Source organism: Myotis brandtii, unplaced genomic scaffold (genome assembly GCF_000412655.1).
Source record: "Myotis brandtii unplaced genomic scaffold, ASM41265v1 scaffold27, whole genome shotgun sequence".
Lineage (NCBI taxonomy): Eukaryota > Metazoa > Chordata > Mammalia > Chiroptera > Vespertilionidae > Myotis > Myotis brandtii.
Window position 1 is genome coordinate 107,711 of NW_005360272.1, and position 20,836 is coordinate 128,546.

General features: G+C 56.7%; 1 protein-coding gene across 7 annotated transcripts in view; it reads right to left on the reverse strand.

Annotated features, from left to right (window-relative positions):
* Positions 1-5,168: 5,168 nt before the first annotated feature.
* SRC (SRC proto-oncogene, non-receptor tyrosine kinase) overlaps positions 5,169-20,836 on the reverse strand; it is a 33,490-nt gene continuing 17,822 nt past the window's right edge. For 3 of the 7 annotated variants that reach the window (XM_005868452.2, XM_005868453.2, XM_014541402.1), the window contains 10 exons: positions 16,341-16,373; positions 15,413-15,511; positions 15,149-15,252; positions 13,153-13,302; positions 11,447-11,602; positions 9,822-10,001; positions 8,819-8,895; positions 7,948-8,101; positions 7,692-7,823; positions 5,169-7,426 (listed from right to left, as the gene is read on the reverse strand). In XM_005868452.2, the coding sequence (XP_005868514.1) occupies positions 7,218-7,426; positions 7,692-7,823; positions 7,948-8,101; positions 8,819-8,895; positions 9,822-10,001; positions 11,447-11,602; positions 13,153-13,302; positions 15,149-15,252; positions 15,413-15,511; positions 16,341-16,373 (1,294 nt within the window). In that variant the 3' untranslated portion in view covers positions 5,169-7,217. Of the gene's footprint in view, positions 7,427-7,691; positions 7,824-7,947; positions 8,102-8,818; positions 8,896-9,821; positions 10,002-11,446; positions 11,603-13,152; positions 13,303-15,148; positions 15,253-15,412; positions 15,512-16,340; positions 18,373-20,836 lie in introns of those variants that run through there. The other 4 variants (XM_014541404.1, XM_014541403.1, XM_014541401.1 and 1 more) reach the window with 3 other exon arrangements.

The window sequence follows — 20,836 nt, forward strand, 5'->3', positions numbered from 1 at the left end:
TGTGTCTTGAAGGAGGAATAGGAGTTTGCCAAGTTGCAGAGAGGAAAGAAAGGGCATTCCCAGTAGTGGAAACAGCCTGAACAAAGGCATGGAGGTGAAGGCCTGGGGAAGCATCAGAGGCATCAAGATATTGATAAGAAAGAAAATCTGAGAGGGAGAGAGAGCAGAGAACGAACAGCAAGGCACAGAGAAAAAGATAAACTAACCACAGTGAGTAACAGAGGGAGACATAAAAACGAAGGCAGCAAATCAGAAGCACAGAGGCATCAGAGAAAGACCCAGACTGGGGAGAGAGGGAGGTTAAGGGAGGGAATAGGAAGAAACAAAGACTTGTCAAGGAGAGCCAGAGCCACGCTGACTAGCAGGGCAGGAGAAACTGTAGCGGCAGAGACAACGGAGACGCGGAAAAGGCATACAGAGAAACAGCGAGACCGCGGAGAGAGGGGGTGCGGGACCTCTTCCCCGAGCAGTGGGTCAGGTGCGGAGGGGGCGCCTGGGGAATGCGCAGGCAGTTCTTTGTCCCCACAGGGTGGGGTGTCCCCCGCCTGCTTGCTGTTCCTCCATCCCAGCGCACACATGGGTCTTGCCAGGAGCAGCCCATGTAGTGTGTGCTCTGAGCCCACAGGGATCTGCACCCACCCACACCGCTCCATGCTCGTCCACAGAAGCAGTTACACACATTGGTGCCCGCAGCACAGGAGCCCACAGGTTCAAGCTGGAAGGACTGGGATTATGTCCATGCAATACACACAAATCTGTGCACACGCAGCTGGAAAAAAACAGACCTACTCACTTCATATCCCATTAATTCCCAGGTACACTTCCTCACTCACAGCCACACTCCTCGGGAATTCCTCACTCACGGCCACGCTCCTCGGGAATTCCTCACTCACAGCCACGCTCCTCGGGAATTCCTCTCACGGCCACGCTCCCCGGGAATTCCTCACTCACAGCCACGCTCCTCAGGAATTCCTCACTCACGGCCACGCTCCTCTGGAATTCCTCAGTCACAGCCACGCTCCTCGGGAATTCCTCACTCATGGCAGGGGGCAGAACGGAGCAGAATGAAAATGCAGAGCAGAAGGCACAAAGGACACACAGCCCCGCCAGGAACAGCATTGGCCCAGGACGGGCACAGAGGAGGAGCTCAGTAAATTGCCAGCTCACGATGCTTTTAGGGGGCCACGAAAATAATCTACTTTTTTAATCAAAACAAAAATGAACTTTTCAAGAGGTTCATGGGTAGATACACACACGCCAATGCACGCACACCAAGAGGGCAGCAGGAGAGGTGAGAAGAAGGAAAAGAAGGAGGATGTTTAATAAAATCTGCAGGGAGGTGGACGTGGGAGGTGGAGGAAGACAGACCCCCCGGCACTGAGATCCAGCCACAGCCACATGGACACATACACTCGCCACCCTGGAGACGGGGAAGCCAAAGGAAGAGATGGACACTTAATGAGACCACAGCAAAGGGGAAACAGGAGGGGCCAGGCCGAGGCAGACAGACAGACAGGTGAATGCACAGACAGAGCCTGACAGGGGACAGTGGCCCGGGGTCCATGGGTCACAGTCTGAGGGAAGCACAGATCTGGGCACTAGGTGGGAAGACCCAGGGAGAGGAAGGCTGAGGAGAGCGAGGGAGGGATGGATGACAGACTGATGCACAGAGAATGATGCACGGAGCTCTCTCCAGGCCACTTCCCCGCCCCGCCCCCCCCCCAACCGTGGCTGTTCCTTCTCTATCTTGGTGTTTGTCTGTTTCTGTTTTTCTCTCTGAAAGCCACAGCTTTTTGGAGCCTTCAAGAGAAAAAATGGGAAAGAAGACAGATGAAAGAAAATGCAGATGATGAACTATGTTTGTGTGTGTGTGTGTGTGTGTGCGCGCGCGCGCTCGCGTGCGCACGTGCACGTGTGGATGTGAGCTCAAATGTACCTCCAGTACAAGGTCTGGGTAGAATTTTATGAGGAAGAGAGGAAGGAAATGAAAGGAGCAGAGTGTGAAGGAAGAGATGGGCGACAGAGGGGGTTGCAGCCTGGAAGGCAGGGGAAGCAGGGACACTCACAGTCCACACACACGGCCACAGCACACACAGCCCACACAACACACAGCACAGTGCACACCACACACGCTGCTCACACACAATGTAACACATACTATACACACCACACACGTTGGAAGTGCAACAGTGGGAGGGAGCTCAATGAATCTGTGGAGAAAGGGAGGCAGGGAGTGGCTGAGAAAGACAGACAGACCTGGCACCGAGGGCCTGACACAGCTGTACAGGCAAACGTGCGCTCACACATCCATGTGGGCCCATGGCAGGACTGGGGCCAGGGTAAATCTTCAATATGAGTTTTGCATGTAAATGTATGAAAGAATGAATGGGCTAGCAGCCCAGAGAGAGAGCCAATACACGTGGACCAGAGGATGGAGAGACAGAGGCACATTCAGAGTCAGAGCGACAAGGAGGCGCAGAGGTGATGGGCAGAGAACAGGTGACAAGACCAGATGGACACACACCCAGAAACATGCCCCACGTTTCCAGGTGGGAGGGCTGGGGTAGGGAAAACAAATTAGGACCTTTTTGTGCTTTTCTGTATCTTTCCTACTCTACTATATATATTTTTTTTCATGGAAGAAAACATTTATCTCAAACATTAAAAAAAAAGCATGCAGAATAAGAGAAAACTACTGATATTAGGAAGAGGTGGAGGGGACGTGGGGGTCCAGGTCTCCAGTCGTCTGAAGTAGGAAACTGGACAGAGTTGCACAAGGAGGAGTGGGCTGGGCCCTGAGACGGTGGGCCCAGCGCAGTGGCATCTCTTGCCTCTCCACATTCTGTCTCTCACGAAGAGTAGAGCAAAGCAAAATGAACAGAGGCCCAGAGTGAGGGAGTCCAAGCCATCGGTGGGCGAGACAGAGGAAGCGTCCCTGCCTCCCTTCCCGCGGGCCAGATCTGGGTGCATCAGCGAGACTCGCCAATTCCCTCGAGCTATTGTTCTAGACAACCCTGCATTCCTCACTCACAGCCACGCTCCTCGGGAATTCCTCACTCACAGCCACGCTCCTCGGGAATTCCTCACTCACAGCCACGCTCCTCGGGAATTCCTCACTCACAGCCACGCTCCTCGGGAATTCCTCACTCACAGCCACGCTCCTCGGGAATTCCTCACTCACAGCCACGCTCCTCGGGAATTCCTCACTCACAGCCACGCTCCTCGGGAATTCCTCACTCACAGCCACGCTCCTCGGGAATTCCTCACTCACAGCCACGCTCCTCGGGAATTCCTCACTCACAGCCACGCTCCTCGGGAATTCCTCACTCACAGCCACGCTCCTCGGGAATTCCTCACTCACAGCCACGCTCCTCGGGAATTCCTCACTCACAGCCACGCTCCTCGGGAATTCCTCACTCACAGCCACGCTCCTCGGGAATTCCTCACTCACAGCCACGCTCCTCGGGAATTCCTCACTCACAGCCACGCTCCTCGGGAATTCCTCACTCACAGCCACGCTCCTCGGGAATTCCTCACTCACAGCCACGCTCCTCGGGAATTCCTCACTCACAGCCACGCTCCTCGGGAATTCCTCACTCACAGCCACGCTCCTCGGGAATTCCTCACTCACAGCCACGCTCCTCGGGAATTCCTCACTCACAGCCACGCTCCTCGGGAATTCCTCACTCACAGCCACGCTCCTCGGGAATTCCTCACTCACAGCCACGCTCCTCGGGAATTCCTCACTCACAGCCACGCTCCTCGGGAATTCCTCACTCACAGCCACGCTCCTCGGGAATTCCTCACTCACAGCCACGCTCCTCGGGAATTCCTCACTCACAGCCACGCTCCTCGGGAATTCCTCACTCACAGCCACGCTCCTCGGGAATTCCTCACTCACAGCCACGCTCCTCGGGAATTCCTCACTCACAGCCACGCTCCTCGGGAATTCCTCACTCACAGCCACGCTCCTCGGGAATTCCTCACTCACAGCCACGCTCCTCGGGAATTCCTCACTCACAGCCACGCTCCTCGGGAATTCCTCACTCACAGCCACGCTCCTCGGGAATTCCTCACTCACAGCCACGCTCCTCGGGAATTCCTCACTCACAGCCACGCTCCTCGGGAATTCCTCACTCACAGCCACGCTCCTCGGGAATTCCTCACTCACAGCCACGCTCCTCGGGAATTCCTCACTCACAGCCACGCTCCTCGGGAATTCCTCACTCACAGCCACGCTCCTCGGGAATTCCTCACTCACAGCCACGCTCCTCGGGAATTCCTCACTCACAGCCACGCTCCTCGGGAATTCCTCACTCACAGCCACGCTCCTCGGGAATTCCTCACTCACAGCCACGCTCCTCGGGAATTCCTCACTCACAGCCACGCTCCTCGGGAATTCCTCACTCACAGCCACGCTCCTCGGGAATTCCTCACTCACAGCCACGCTCCTCGGGAATTCCTCACTCACGGCCACACTCCTTGGGAATTCTTATTTATGCTCCCAAGTCATGAGCACACCCATGGGATCTCTCTGGCTTGTGAAAATTATACTGAACAAATATCCCCATTTAATTAAAGTGTTATTACAACCAGAGGTGACTCGTGGATATGTGCATGATCTGATGTAAAGTAAATTTCTTCGTAGACTGCTGCAAATGAACTTCCCAGGTTGTGTCCATTGGTGGCGGGAGAGAAGGGAGGAGAGAAGAGTCTTTGAAATTTTTCTCCAGTGCCCAGGACTTCAATACAGCCCCACCGCCCACCCAGCCCCGCACTCTGGGAAACGCAAATAGCACCCGCACAGCCACATCTCCCCAGAAGCACATCCACAACTCCATGCGGGCCTGACAGCCCTCCCAGCCCCAGAGTGTCGGCCACCACCATCCACCCGGCATCAGAGTTCTGAACTGCAGATACTGTGGGAGTCTTGGGTTTCATCTGTGCAGCTCAGACACAAGCAAGGCTTCCACCAAATGTGCTCACTCCACAGATGCAGGTCCAGGTGTGCATACATGGTCACATTCCATGGTAACTGTTGACTCCAATCTGATCATGTCACGCCCAGGCCCAGCGCCCGCACAAAGGCCCTCTGACCACAGTCTGGCCTCACCCCCACCCCTCACCCTCCGGCACACAGCAGAGGCTCAATAAACCACTAGCTGAACTCTGAGGTCTGTTTGTGTTTAATCAGACAATATACAAAGTATTTACAACCAATTCTGGATTCCCCCACCCCCCGAGCCTGGGCCATGGAATGTGGGACCCCCAGGTCCTGCCCAGAACCGGGGGTCTGCTAGGCCTCTGCATAGTCATCTGAAATCTACAAAACACTGTTTGTTTGTTTTAAAAAAAGGACAGTATTAGGACACCTTATACAAAGGGCCTTGGGCAGTTAGAAGGGGATTTGAGAGCACGCTCGTGTAGGTGAGTCCAGATTTGGGACTGGGACAGACAGGAGAAGACTTGGGTAATAAACATGTATGAAAGGAAAAGTTGAAATTTCATAGGCAGGCACCCCTTGGCCTCCTTCTCCGCTGGCAGGGCCTGGCTGGCTCAAGAATCCCCGGCAGCAGGAATGTTATTGCTATGAGCGGGGGGCTGTGGGTGAAATGTACAATGTGTCTGGGCGACAGAGTAAGGGGCATTTTTACATGTTAAATATGGACACACATGGAGGAACACACACGTGCACACACACACATACACACACAGAGGCCCTTACCAAGGTGCCCACAAACTGTCAGCTTCCCCTTTTAGGAGGAGCACACTGGGGCCAGGGAGAAGCCACCACATACCCTAAGGCTGAACAGCAGAGCGAGGGCCAAAACAGTCTCCTGACGCCCGGGCTGCGCTCACTGTGTGATACCAGGTCACAGGTCTGGACAGGACAGGAGGGGAGCAGTTGCAGAGGCCATGGCCACACAAGGAGGCAGACGCTGCAGCCCAGAGAAGTCAGGTCCACCCAAGGTCTCACAGCCAGTCCTGATCCCTGACAGTGGAACCCTCATCCTCTCCCACCCCAGCCTAGGCACTCCTTTCCCTACTCATGAGTTTAGGGTGCCAACGTGGAGAGGAGAGCAGGGGCCAGGCATTGAAATGACACAGGACAAACTGGGCAGACAACCTGGGGCCCCCTCCTAAGGCCAGGGCAAGTTTCCCAACCACTTGGATCTTCTATTTCTGCTTGATTGCCCCCAGAGCCTGGGAGCTCACTCCCTTTCATGACTGGCTAAGCCTGAAGGTCAAAATCCACCCACATTCTGACTGAAGTCTGCCTCCCTACACCTGCACCTTCACCCTTCATTCCCAGCTCAGCCCCACACCCACCTCCACTCTCTCCTCCAACAGCCCCGCTGAACAGGAAATAGCAGCAGAACTCTCTGCTGTCTCTAACCCACCCTCAGGCCCCTTGTCCCTTGGGCTGCCACAGTCTGTCCATGATGCCGCTGAGGACAATCTTGGTTCCTGAGGAAGACAGAGGGAGCACCGGGTTCTGATCCCACCTCAACTCTGAACTGCTCTGTGGACTTGGGTAAGTCACAACCTCTCTCTGGGCTGTTTCCCCATGGGTAGTAAGGGACAAGGAATTGATGATCTCTAAGGGACCCTCGGGTCTAAGAAGGGCAGGGTTTGGGGGGAGCCCACCCCACCCACCATCATCAAGTCAGTCTAGGCGTCAGGCTGCTCTGCCCGGGAGCCACAGCAGAGGGGTCTGGACCCAGCGGCCTCCACGAACAGGTGTTTCAGAAATGGACGGCAAGGGGCAGGGAATCAGGCAGGCTGACGGCCAAGGGCCTATCACTTTTCTTTGGAAAGGCTCTTTGGCCAGCTCTGGAGACAGCCCTGCATGGCGTGGAAGAGGGAAGGAGCCAATGTGTAGAGGAGGCTGAGGCTGGGAAAGGGAGCCCTCAGCTCCAGCCCTTTTCCCCACATCCTCCTGCTGCAATTCACGGAGCTCCAGGAGGTGTACAAGGAGGAGGTGTGTGGCGGGAGCAGGAGCCAGGCACAGTCACTGTGCCAGCCTTGGACCCCGCCCTCAGGGCTGCTCCAGGCCCCAAGCCCTTCCATGCCACAAAAGAGGGAGAGGCCTAATCACTGACAACTCAGCCCCACAGAGGAGCAACAGCGGGCAGGAAGAGCGAGGCAGGACCCCACACTGGGGGCCACCCAGCCCGATCCACGCCGAGCAGCCAGTCTGGCCCTGTAGCTGCCCCCTATAGGTTCTCTCCAGGCTGGTATTGGGGCTCAGTGGACGTGAAATAGTCCTCCAGGAAGGCCTGCAGGTACTCGAAGGTGGGCCGTTCCTCGGGCTCCTTCCGCCAGCACTGGCACATGAGGTCGTGCAGGGACTCGGGACACTCAGGTGGGCAGGGCATCCGGTAGCCTCGCTCCACCTGGTCCAGCACCTCACGGTTTACCATTCCTGTGGGCAGAGGGAGGAGTGAGGAGGCTCTGGGAGGAAAGTGGGGTGGGGGGAAGCTGATGGGGATATCAGAACAGGGTAGGTGTAAGCATAAGCCCCTCCCCAAGGCTGGAAGCCCTGACCAGAGAGAGAGCCTAAGATCAGATGTTCAACTTCTTTCTTATACAGATGGGGAAACCGAGGCCTGGGAGGGGGTCTGGCTTGTCCAAGGTCACCAGGGCAGAGGGGTTCAGGGACTAAAGACGGGCTGCGGGAGCCCTCTTACCAGGGTAGGGCACCCGGCCCTTTGTCGTGAGCTCTGTCAGCAGGATCCCAAAGGACCACACGTCTGACTTGATGGTGAACCGGCCGTAGAGGGCAGCTTCTGGAGCTGTCCACTTAATGGGGAATTTGGCACCTGCAGGAGCAAGAAAGGTCATATAGGCGTCATTCCCAGCCCCACATGACAGATGAGGAAACTGAGGCTCAGAGAAGGGGCAGGACTTCCCAAGGCACCTGGTACCCGCCCAGACCCTGCCCACCTTGCCGGGCCGTGTACTCGTTGTCTTCGATCAGCCGAGCCAGGCCAAAGTCGGCCACTTTGCACACGAGATTCTCTCCAACCAGGATGTTGGCAGCACGGAGATCCCGGTGGACATAGTTCATCCGCTCCACGTACGCCATGCCTGAGGCGATCTGCAGGCAAAACCCAGGAGCCTGGCTCAGGGGCCACCCCAAGCCCTTCTCAGGTCACAGGCATGAGCCCAGGGCTGGGGTCATCCCGAGGATAGAGAGCCAACCAAACACCCTGCCCATCCCCTTCTTCAGGCCAGAGAAGTAGGTCATAATAAACGCTGTTGCACGAAAAGCAGGACCAGCGCTCAGCAGAAGGAGGGAACGCGGGACAAAGGGCAAAGGGGCAGCACAAGACAAGAGGCACCCAGGGAAGTGGGTGACCATAAAAGAGGCCCCAGATGCCCCAGAGACACAGAGCAGGGTCAGCTCCTGCCTGCAGTCCCGAGTCCCCTTTCCAAGCCTCAGTTTTCTTATCCATCAAATGGAGCAAACAGCCATCCCCGCCTCCCCTGGTTGTGATAAGGATTAAGTGAAAAAAGGTTGTTCAGCAAACAAGTACATGTTTGTGAATACATGTTCGTTAAGTGAGTGAATTACCTTCACAGAGAAGAAAACTGAGGCCCAACGTCCCACAGCAAGTCAGGGACTCGCTGCACAGGAAGGGCTCTTTCCTCTGCCCAGAACCACCACCCGCAGCACTGTGAGTGCTCCCAGTAACACACGAGGTGCGATCAGCGAGTGCGAAGGCAGCCAAAGCAAGCTTCCCGGAGGCTAGAGCTGGCTGCGCCAGGTGGGCCTGAGTGTGTGAAGCCAAGGGTGCAAGAGGGGCTGACTCACCTGAGCAGCCATGTCCACCAGCTGGGGCAGCCGCAGATACTTGCCCGTCTCCCCCTTGAGAAAGTCCAGCAAACTCCCTGGGCGGAGAGAAGGCAGCTCTAGCCCCTGCCCTGCCCTCCCTGCGCCAGGAAGCAGTGATTCCCAGGTCCTGTCCAAATGGGAAGGGCTGGCCACGCTTTAACCAGCACTGCAGATTTCATGTAAACCCATCTCCGATAAAGTCTCACTCAACGTTTGTCATTCAAAGGCAAGCAGGATGAGAAACAACCCCCATGTTCACCTCCAGGTAAACAGAAACTATGGTCCATCCATTGATGGAATCCTACTCAGCAGTAAAAAAGGAACAAAGTACGGATAACACACAATAAGGAAGACCCTCGGATGTGAAAGATCACATAAATGAAGCCCTAGAAGAAACAAATCCAGGATGACAGGAGGCATGTGGTTGCCCGAGTTTGGGGCTGGAGAGGGGGCAAGGGAACTGTCTGGAGTGACAGATCTTCTCTATCCAGATGTGGTAAGGGATACAGAGCGCATCCATCCATTGGAACTCATTGAACTGGATGTATTTTATAATCTATAATGGGTAAATTTTATAATATGTAAATTATGCCTGTAAAAAGTAGAATTTTAAAAATTAATTCATTAATTTTAAAATTCAGTAAAGATAAAGCCAGGGACTTAATGTGGCTCAGTTTGGATGGTTAGGAGAAGATCTCTTTCTGCCCCAAAATGGCAAATGGCTTTAGAAAACCAGCAAACTGAGGTAGACCAGATGCATTGTGGGAGACTGTTAAACAAAATGAGACGAGAAAGGCAATCTTTGTTTTAACTTTCCATCAACATGAGAAGTTGTGCTCTATTCCATTCCACCTTTAAAGAGGTACACTCTAGATCTGGGGGGCAGTAAAGCACTCCCCACCTGCTGTTTGGGGAGCACCCTCATTCAGAGATAACCTGGCCAGGGGCTGCCCACATCTCGGTGCCCGTCACCAGGCCTCACCCTTGCTCATGTACTCCGTGACGATGTAGATGGGCTCCTCAGACACCACGGCGTACAGCTGCACCAGCTTCTCGTGCCTCAGTTTCTTCATGACCTGGGCCTCCTGCAGGAAGGCCTCTGGAGACATCGTGCCTGGCTTCAGGGTTTTGATAGCCACCCTGGTGGTGCCGTTCCAGGTCCCTGTGTGGGGAGGGATGCAGGCTGCCTCAGTGGAAGCCCCCCATTCCCACCCATAGGGACCCAGGATCTGCCCAGGTACCAATTTCAGCTCTGGCCTCCCTGGCCATTCTGAGCCTCAGAGCTCCCGCCTGTAAAATGTGCACAAGAACAGATGCTCCTCCCAGGACGATTACAGAGACTAAATGTGTGTATACACCCTCACCCCACACAGGCTCACACTGCCCCATGCATCTGCTCCCTGAGTCATCCATGGAGGTACATGCTCCAGAAATAGTAGCTGTTGTTAGGACTCTGGTTATTAGGAATGTCCCAAAAGGCAGCACATTCACCTGAGATGGGAGACCACAGTTCCAATGCAACTACTCATTCCTGGGTGATCATGTTTCCTCTCAGCAGCACAAAGAAGGTGCCTCAGGTGCTAGCAAGTGAATGGGGCCGGGCCCGGGGCCGGGGCCGGGGCCGGGAGCAACAGGGAAGAAGTAAGAACTTCCCCCACTGATTACTGCACAACCAACCCAGGTATGAGTCTGGCAGCCACCAGGACAGCGGATGCGTGGACTTATCCAGCGTTCGCTCCCATCCTCATTTTGCACATGTGCGTGGGAGCTGGCTTCTTATCCTCTCCCCTCTCTCTAGCTCAAAGCCAGCACCTCTCTTTTGCTGACTTGGCCCGAGCTCCAGCCTCCAGGCCTTTGTCCCTGCAGTGCCTCCCACCCAGGAACCTTCTCTGCTCCTCTCCATCATCTCTTCCCCTGAAGGGAGAACAATGAAGACAGCAATGCCAAGTGAACAGAGTGGCTCAGAGGAACACCTTGAAGATGGGCCACTGTGTCCCTTCGCTGCAGCCACAGGCTTACAAGGGTCATGCCTACCTCACCCCAACTTCCACGACCCCTCTGTGTCAGCAGAAACCAGGCCGTGGCAGGGGACCTGAGTTCTGTCAGGGCCGCAGAGTGTTTGTTCTCAAGGACGGCTTTGCAGTTTCTCCAGGGTGAGACAGGAGATTGTTAACAGGCCCAGAACACGCCAGGCCTGTGCTTCCCGGCACTCCCTCTGCGCGCCGAGGCTTCTCTTCCCAGGGCTGAGAGCTAACCTGTGGATGCACGCTCACACAGCCCCACGGTGGGTCCTACTGTCACCAGCCCCATTTTACAGTTGGGAAGATTGAGGCTCAGAGTGAAGCCACCTGGCCCAATGCCCAGCCCTCTGCAGAGGCATGAAGAGGCTACTTCCCATCTTGGTGCCAGCCACCACTGGGGGAGCTTCGCATTAAAACAGGGCCCACTGTTCAACAGAGGCAAGTGAGACTCTAGGAGGTAAAGGGGAGGGGATAAGAGGGTTTTGAGCTGCCAGACAGATGGACATCTGCCTGGCTCTCAGGTGGGGACACCAAAGTCCCCCAAGGGGACTGTGTTCTCCTTGGAGGGGTAGGGGCAAGGACTCACCCATCCACACCTCTCCAAAGCAGCCCTGGCCCAGCTTGACCTCCAGCCGCAGTGACTCCCGGGGGATCTCCCAAGCGTCCTTGGCCAGGCCCTGAGTCTGTGGCTTGGACGTGGGGCACACAGTGGTGAGTCGGTGGCACAGGCCATCAGCATGTTCTGAAGACGGAGACAGGGAAGATGGAGTTCAGGCCTGGTGTCCACCCTGGGGCCTCTCCGTCCCACCATGTGTACAGACCTACACGCTGTATGCACACAGGCTTCGGGGACACACAGGATGCCCTTGAGGCCAAGCATCCACACCTGTGTGTACACACCCTCACCCACACAGGCTCACACTGCCCCATGCATCTGCTCCCCCCCACACCTGTGTGTACACACCCTCACCCTACACAGGCTCACACTGCCCCATGCATCTGCTCCCCGAGTCGTCCATCCATTCATTAATCACACTTTAAGGCGTGGCCAGCCAGGTGGATACCAGGGACTCACTGGAGGACAAGTCCAGTGGAACCTTGGCCTCTGGGAGCTCACAGTCCAAGGGGAGCCCAACTTTCCTTAATAAACTCCCAGAACCACATGTGTGATGTGCATGCAACAGCAGGTGGGGTGGATAGAGTCCTGGAAGGCTTCCCAGAGGAAGTGGCACTTGGGCTTGAGTCTGCAGGAGGGTGAGTGGTTAACCGGGGAAGAGCACTCTAAGCAGAAGGCACAGTGCCTCGGTGCCTGTGTAAAGGCCCTTAGGGAGGGACAGCCGCTGGGGTGGAGGAGCTGGAAGGAGGCTGGGGGGCTGTGGGGAAGTGAATGGAGGAAGGGCAGACCCAGGTTCAGACGACTCAAGGCCTCAGAGACCACACTGGGGTCCTTATCCTAAGACTGCAAGAGCGCCCCTGGAGGGTTCTGATCTGGGGGAACAGGATTCAGCATGAACAGTAGTGGTGGCCGAGGGACTGACAGAAGGGGCAGATCCTAGAGGAGTCAGGAGGCGGGTTGACAGAAGAGGAGGAGGAGGACGTGTGGGCTGGAAAGTAGCAGGCACTCTCAGCACACGGCACACGGAGGCCAGAGCTGCACACCACAAGCACACAGGCTCCCACAGGCCCGCCACAGGGTGCACACAGGCCCGTGACTCTTCAGTCCACCCGACAGCCTCAACATCCAGATGCAACAGCTGCTCTGTATACCCAGGGGCTGTGCCTGTGAGCACCACGAACTCTCGCTCCCCCTGCATCCTCCCTCTCTCAGCAGCAATCAATGTGGCAGCCCCCTCCTCCTCTTCCAGAAACCAGTTCAGACCGGTGCTAGGGCTGCAGAGACAATCGACACCGCCTGTGCCCCTCCCTTCCCTGCTCACTCCTCCAGGCAGCCCCCTCTTCACCAGCCAGCTGCAGAGGAGGAGAAAAAGGAGGGAGGGGTATGGGGGGAGAGAGGGGAGAGGAGATAAGGAAGAGAGCACAGGGAGGAAAGAAGAGGGAAAAGATGGGGAGGGAGGAGGGGAAGGAAGAGGGGGCAGGGGAAAGAAGGGGGGAGGAAGGCAGGAGCCACATATCCTCAGCATAACAGAAGCCCCAGCCCTTGTTGGCCCCAAAGCCCCCTCCTCAGGGTCTGCAGCTGAGGCCCTTAGAGAGCCTAGCCCCAGCCAGGCTCTCCCCTGGCCCAGCTGCCCACCCCCTGGAGGCCTGCACCCCGGGCTGGGGGGTGGCACTCACTGGAGTAGTAGGCTACGAGCTGCTGCAGACTGTTGAACTGGGTGCGAGAGGTGATGTAGAAGCCGCCGCTGTCCAGCTTGCGGATCTTGTAGTGCTTCACGTTGAGGCCCTTGGCGTTGTCGAAGTCGGACACTGAGAGGCAGTAGGCACCTGCAGGGAAGGGCCAGCGAGGAGCCGTGATCACCAGGCCTGCCACCCCCACAGGCCACGGCCCTACGCACAGTTCTGTGCCTGTCCAACACAGGAGGGGAGAGGGATGCCAAGTCGGCAGCCCCGGCCCAGGCAGAGCCAGGGTCTGGTTCAACCCAGCTCTGGGGCAGCCACTGAGACAGGGCCAAGTCAGCAAGGGAGCACCTGGCTGGAAAGCTTTGCCATGCACCCTTGACCCTGGCAAGACTTCTGAAGCCTGAGTGAGTGTCCGAACTGTGTGACCTGAACAAGTCGCTTGCCCTCTCCCTGCCTCAGTTTCCTCCTCTGCACAATGGGGCTACTCCCAGGGCTGCTGGGAAGATTCAATAAGACTACATATAACAGGTGCTCAATAAATGCTTGATGGGAGCGTAGAAGTGGCCCCACGTGGCTGTGTGTACCCCGATTAACTGCTGCCCCTCTCTGGGTCTGCCTTGGCAGCATTCTCTGTGCCCCATCACTTCATGAAGGCTCCAGGCTCAGGCAGGAGCCGGTGACTGGCTGAGGCTGAGGCAGACAAGGCAGGAGCCCATGTGCTGGGCATGACCTGAAGGCTGCTAAGGCTCAGCTGGGCCAGCCACAATGGCCCCCTCCCTGCTTTCCTTGAGCCTGGAACAGCTTTGGGTGGAATAGCTCCCTCCTGCCCAGCAGGCCTGGCTAGGAGCCTCTGTTAACCTGAGCCCAAGAGACAGTGGCCTCAAGGGAACAAGGTGGCAACAGGGACCAAGGCTGAGCCCAGAGGTGGGGCAGTGGGTGCAGAAGCTCTAGTGGCCACAGAAAGCCCTTCTTGGGAGGCAGCGTACAGGCACTTTGCTAGAAGCCCAGCCCCCATAGGCCACGGACCCTCTGGACAGTCCTCAGCTAGAGGCTAAAATCTGTGTAGAGAAGGGAAAATGAGGCCCAGAGAGGGAAGCAGCTAGGCTTCAGGTCACACAGCAAGTCAGGCACCGAGCTGACTTGAACTGTACCTGGGTCTCTAACGCCTGCGTGGGGCAGCCATGACTTACTGCAGGTGACCCCGGCCCTGTGCACATGGAAGCCTCAGCCTGCGCCTGAAGCCGGCCCCGACCATGCGCACACACACAGGTGTGCCTGTGCCCGGGGGCTGCATGCTCACAAGGTACACACTCCCCAGGCCCACAGGCATGGACAAACCCACAATTCACTCCCATGCAACAATACACACACAACTCCACCCCCATGTGCACACACATGCCTAGACCCACACATGGCGTGCATGGCCACAGAACCGTGCACATGCGTGACATGGATGATCTGCTTTCCCAACTCCTGCTGTGTCCCAGGCCCACAGGAAGTGGCCCAGCTTCGTTGCCATGGTGATGGGGTGCCTGCAACCCACTTGCAGAGGGGCTGGAGAGAAAGCGGTGATACATATGCATTCTCTTGCTGGGGGGAAGGGACAGAAGAACAGGGGCCAGGACTGATGGGGGAACGGTAAAGCCAGGTCCCAGGACCCAGTCCAGCCCCAGAGGCCCCTGAAGAAGGGGAAGGAGAGGGACCCATTGTAGCAACACCCACCCTGGGAACAAGCCTTTCACTGTGTGACCCCTAGTCCTCCTGACAATCTGTATCCATTCCTCATCTCAGGCTAAGTGTCCTCTTTTACTGTACCTCTGGCCACCCAAGATAACTCAGTGTTCCTCAATGTACCTCTCTGCCTTTGACCTTGTCATTTCCTCCACCCTGAGGGTTCTTCCCACTTCACGGCATACACCAAACTCCTATTCATTCTGCAACACCCCGCTCAAACAACCCACCAGAAGATTCAGTTCCCACTGGCTCCTACCTTTCGTGGTCTCGCTTTCTCGCACTAGGAAGGTCCCTCTCGGGTTCTCTGCATTGAGCAGTAACCGCTCTGACTCCCGTCTTGTGATCTTGCCAAAGTACCACCTGGGGCAGGAGGGAGGAGGATAATACTGGTGATCCAGGCTTCTGCCCATCTACAGTGCCTCTGGCCTGGGATGTGGCTGGGCCCTAGGCAGCCAGACTCCCACCCCAGCCCAGGAGAGAAGCGACGGTGAGCAAGCAGGAGTCCAGAGTTCATACTCACTCCTCAGCCTGGATTGAGTCGGAGGGTGCCACGTAGTTGCTGGGGATGTAGCCCGTCTGTCCCGTGCTGAGCGAGTGGGCCAGCCACCAGTCTCCCTCTCTGAGTTGGGGAGCAGGAGGGAACAAAGGAGAAGGGAATCATCAGTGGTGGGTCGGCCTGCAATTTTCAGGGGTGCTGTGCTGGGAGCCCTGGAGGCCAGTGGAGCACAGGGAACGGTGGGACCAGGCCCCTCGCAGCCTGCCCGGCCACGCTGGCCCACATGCCTCGGCCAAAGCTGACTCAGACAGGCTTTGTCCAGGACTATGGCAGGACTGACCTTGGTCAGCCTGAAGCCTGAATTCACAGGGCAGAGTCCTGGAATGGGAAGGACTCTTGCTTCCCTTCAGATAGACCAAGCTGTTCAAGATGCCAAGAGCTGCCTGGGAGTGAGATAGGAGCTCCTTGTCTTTGGGAGCAAGCAAGTTACAACAGCAAGTTCCTGTCGGAGACGGATGTCAAATCAGACCTTCAAAGTCTCCCCAAGCCCTGAGAAGCCCAATCCTGGGAGCTGGTGAGACCTGGGTGGAGGCAGAGGGTGGCCCTTTTGGGGACTGATGACAATCCAAGTGCCAACGCTGCAAACTAGAGCAATGCCTGCCTATGTCACAAATCACAGGTCACACCTAAAGGGCTCCTTGACTGAAAACTACAGGCCTCCTCTTGCAGCCTGCCCATCATGGGGAAAACTGAGGCCAGAAGGGCTGGGACTTGCCCAAAATCACACAGCGAGTCATGTCAGAGGGGGCTAAGGTGGCAGAGCCCCAATGCCCAGGACACTTCTATATTAATGGCCCACAAGGAGGAAGAGGAGATGGGGATGGGGCAGGAGGAGCTCCCCACAGGGCTGGGTCCCCTGGGCCTGGGTGGGAGGAGGGAGGGGGCGAAGTACCTTTGCAGCCATCTGAATGTGAACCAGGTCTGGCTGGAGCGGGGGTCCAGAGACACAGAGGAGAGAGGAGAAAGCGAGAGCCCAACGGGAAAGAAGAGGCAGAGATGGGGGTGGTAAGAGGGAGAGGCAGAAAGAGCGAGGGAAAGAGCAGGACAGCCAGGCGGTGCTGGGGATGGGCGACAAGGGGGCAGCCACAGAGGCCTCGCATCCAAAGCAACCAGAGAGGCTAGGGAGATGTCCATGAGGAATGTGGGGGGTGATGGGAAGGGCTGCCTGGGAAATGGGGTCCAGCTCCCTCCCATTCCCACTGGGTGGATGGGAAGACTGAGGCCAGAGAAGCAAAGGCCTCTGCTCAAGGTCACACAGCCAGGCCCAGGCTCCAACTGCCAATAAGAAGGCATTCTCCCTACAGGGGCTTCACAGCTTGCTGAGCATCTCCATCCCAGGACGCCTCTGGGCCTCTGGACCCTGAGAAGATAGACAGCTAGCGGGATGCACTCCCCTCCCCATCGCCAGGGCCCAGAGGGAGAAAGACCCTTGCCAACAGTCACACAGTCTGGACTTGAACCCGAATCCCTGGATCCTGGTTTTTCTGAGCTTCCCCTGACCCACATTCTTCAGCCCATTTTGAAGATGGAGAAGTTGAGGCCAGGAGAGTACGGGGCTAGGGATGCTCTCCAAGGACCTGGGAAAGTATAGGTGAGCAGTCGGACCAGGGCTTAGCCATGGGAGGGGGCGCTGAACCAGAGGGGTAGGGTCCCTTCTGGCTGGACGGAGGTGAGAGCAGCATGATCCGGGCTGTGCAGGCGGACTTGGCTGTGCCATCGCTGCCGCGCACTCAGGCAGGGACACAGTTCATGTGGGAGTTTCTGCAGAAGAGGGAGGGCCCCCGAGTAAGGGGGCAAGGCCCTCCTCAAGGAAAGAAGCCTTTGGATTCCCAGGGCCTCCATCCACCTCCTGATGTGCACCCACTCGGGGGTGTCTACACTTGTCTGTCCCATTTGACCCTCAAGGCCACCCTGAGCGGGAGGAAGGCAGGCCTCAGCCCCCAAATTAGGACACGCAGCACCCAGGCTGGAGCAGCCCAGCACTTCCTTTGTAGAGTTGGGGAACTTGAGGCACAGAGAGGGGCTGAGACTTGCCCAAAGCTACAAAGCCAGGACTCAAGTCACAGGGAACAGCTGAGATCTTCCAGCCCAAAGCTGCCTTTCACCAATGGGGAACATAAGGCACAGAGAGGGGCAGTGATGTGCCCAAAGCCATGTCGCAAATCAGAGCAAGAGGGAGGACCAGGGCCCCTGAGTGCCCGCAGCCAGACACACAGCAGGCCTCCGGGCACCTGCAGTCTCCCCAGGCTCTCAGGAAAGCCTCGGGGAAGCCAGGGGAGGATGAAAGAGGAAGCAGCAGGACTGGAGGGCGGGGACTGGGCTGAGGTCTAGGTCACAGGCTACCAAACGAGGCAGATTGACAAACCAGGGTCTGAAAGCTGACCCGCCACCAACTCAGAGGGGAAGGTCGGTGGAACATGTGCCCAGAGGCTAGCCACATAGAGACCCCAGAAGCAATGAGGGTTCAGTTCTGCTGACATCATCCAGACTTTGGCCACCAGAGCCTCTAGCTCCCTGACATCAGCCCATATGTGAGTTTGGGCTCCTAGGCCAGTTTCTGAGTTTTAGTTCACAAGGGCAGGGAGGATGGTTGTTTGCAATCTCACTAAAGGGTCCGACTTGAGCCTGGCCCCAGCTTGAGAGGCGTCAGGGAGCTTGAGCACCAAAGTTAGTCACAGGCTGTGTGACCTTGGCCCTGCCTCAGTTTCCTCATCTGTAGGATGGGGATACTCATGCATCCCTCCGAGGGGTGCTCAATGTGCATGAATGGTTAATATCTCAATTTGGCTTAAAAAAATTGAATTCATATCTCAATGGTGCCCCTCTCCCCACTCTCAAAATGTTTTTTTTAAACTAAAGCCAAAGCAGCTCAGTCCATCTCCAATAAGGATTTGCTGTGTGACCTTGGGCAAGTACCCTGCCCTCTCTGGGTCTTAGTTTCCTCATCTATAAAGAAGATACTATAAATAATACTTTTTATTTCCTTCCTCACAGAATCATCCTTGCTGCAAAGTATGTAAATCAATCAGCACCAAGCCAGTTTCAGCTTCAGTCAGCTAATTCTGTATCATCTGCGCCTCAGTTTACCCACCTGTGAAAGGGAGCCATCAAGCCCCATCTTCCCAAGTCTATAGTCTGGGACAGCGTCGCCGACCTTTCAGACCTCACGGACCACCAGCGGTCCGCAGACCACCGGCCGGCGACCACTGGCCTGGGAGACTCAAACCTGCCACCGGGTGCCAAGGGCCTGAGGCTGCTCCCACAGGAGTGCCACACAGCTTCCCAGGCCAGTCCAGCGCCACAGGGACACCAGCGCAAGCCCAGCTCAGAGGCAATGGTGAATTAGTCTGTCAGGCTGAGCAGATTCGCCGAATCCGGCACCTTCCCTGGGGCCTAGTCCTTACCCAGTGGGTAGGAAAAAGGAAAAGAGGGAAGGGAATAAGACATTCCCCGTGGACACAGACGATGGGGTGGTGAGGGCCTGGGTGCAGGGGAGGACGGCAGCGGCTGGAAGAGGTTTATGGGGGAAAGAGGAGGACCTATGTAATACTTTCAACAATAATGATAAAAAATAAAAAAATAAAAAGACAGTCCCCGCCTGACCCCTCACCTTCCCACCTGTGGCCAGAAGAGAAAGCAATGAGCTACCCTGAGCTACCTACCCTTTTATATCCCAACTGCTGTTCACCAGCTGTGTGACCTCGGGCTACTGGCCACACCTGTCTGAGCCTCAGGACCCTCTTTTTGGGCCCTAATCTTTGTGCTGCCCGGGTTGGTATGTGGGTCAGGATTGTGGCAGCTTTGGAACCTAAGTTATGCCCATTTGGGTGCTCACATACTGGTCAAAGAGGCCTAAGCAGGCAAGTGTCCTGAGGCCTGGGCATGGCCCATGGGAGAGGGCAGGGTGAGGCCAGGGCAGGTCGAGTAAGGAGGACAGGAAGGTGTCCCTTGCCCCACGGTGGGGAGCACCCAGGGCAAGGTTTCCAAGGTTAGTGCTCCCCCAAGAAGCTGCTAGAATGTGGGCGGGAGAAAGGGGCAGTTCAGGGAGCAACCCACAGGGGCCCTGACTCCTGGAGACTCAGACACCAGGGCTGGGCTTGCGACAGTCAGACCTGAGACCCCAGTGGGCTTCCTCAGATCCAGGGCCACAGAGGGCCCAGGATTCTCGGGCTCAGGGCACAGGGCATGAGGATCTGGGGAAGAGGAGCTCCAGGCCTGCTGCGAAGCCCCGGCCCAGCCAGCCCTGGCCAAACCCCAGCCACAAATGTGCTCCTCCAAGCTCTCCATCGCCCCCCACAGCCCAACCACAGGTTATATTCAGAAAGTTCCTCACTCATAAGAGGAGGTGGGGGTTTAGGGCAGGGGGCAGGGGGCAGGGAGATTAAACAATAATGCACCCTAAGCAATAACAATGGAAGGACATGTAGGGTGGTCCCTGGGTGGGGTATGAGACCTGAACACCCCACCTTCCGATAAGCCCCCAACTCGGATCCCTTTATCTCTCCTCTTCCTCTAATGCCAGCCCTGAACTCTGCCACCACCAGACTTCCCAGGCGAAGGAGCGGCTGAGCATTGTGCATGCGGAGGGACTCTCGATTCACCCCCACCCTCCAATCAGGGCACCTTAGTGCCACCGAGGGCTTCCCATGGACCGGGCTCCAACACTGCCAGCCCTCCTGACAGCCTCAGGGCTGGCCAAACACCCTCCCCCCCCAACCCAACCCGGAAGGCAGGAAAAAGGAAGGGAAGAGGTGGACAAAGAAGGAGCGAGGGCTGCTCTCTGGGTGAAAGATGCAGAATCCGTTTCCAGAGCCTCTCCTCCCGCCACACCTTTGCTCAAGCTGTGACCCCAGCCCGAGAAGCCCTTCCCACTGTTGCTGGTTGAGATGCCCCCCAGTTCTTCAAAGCCTCTAACCCTTGCATCCCGCCCTGTACCTCCTTTCCCTCCTCCTGGCTCCTCTGCACCTCCCCAGCAAGGGCCCTGGGTCACGCCTCCCCTCCCAGCTCTGCCACCGCTAGCTGTGTGACCTCGAGCAAGTCATTTCACCTCTCTGGGCCTCAGTTTCCTCATCTGTAAAATGGAGCAAATATGAGTTTCCACTTGCCAGGACTGTGGTGATGTATAAATAAAACAATGCAGCTCAAAGCGCCCAGCACAGAAACCTGGCTCACACACAAAGCACACGAAACGGTGCTGTTTCATTACTGTTCATCCATCTGGTTCACCTGCCCGGAGGGGTACCCCCAGCGTGCTGAGCAACAGGTGACAGGGGGACCCAGAAACGTGGCGAACCCGAGCAGCCCTCAAGGTGCTCCCAGCTTGGGGGGAGGCAGATCCAAACAGCTGGAACCGAGAGAACTGGAGTGACACTAGGAACTGGACACACA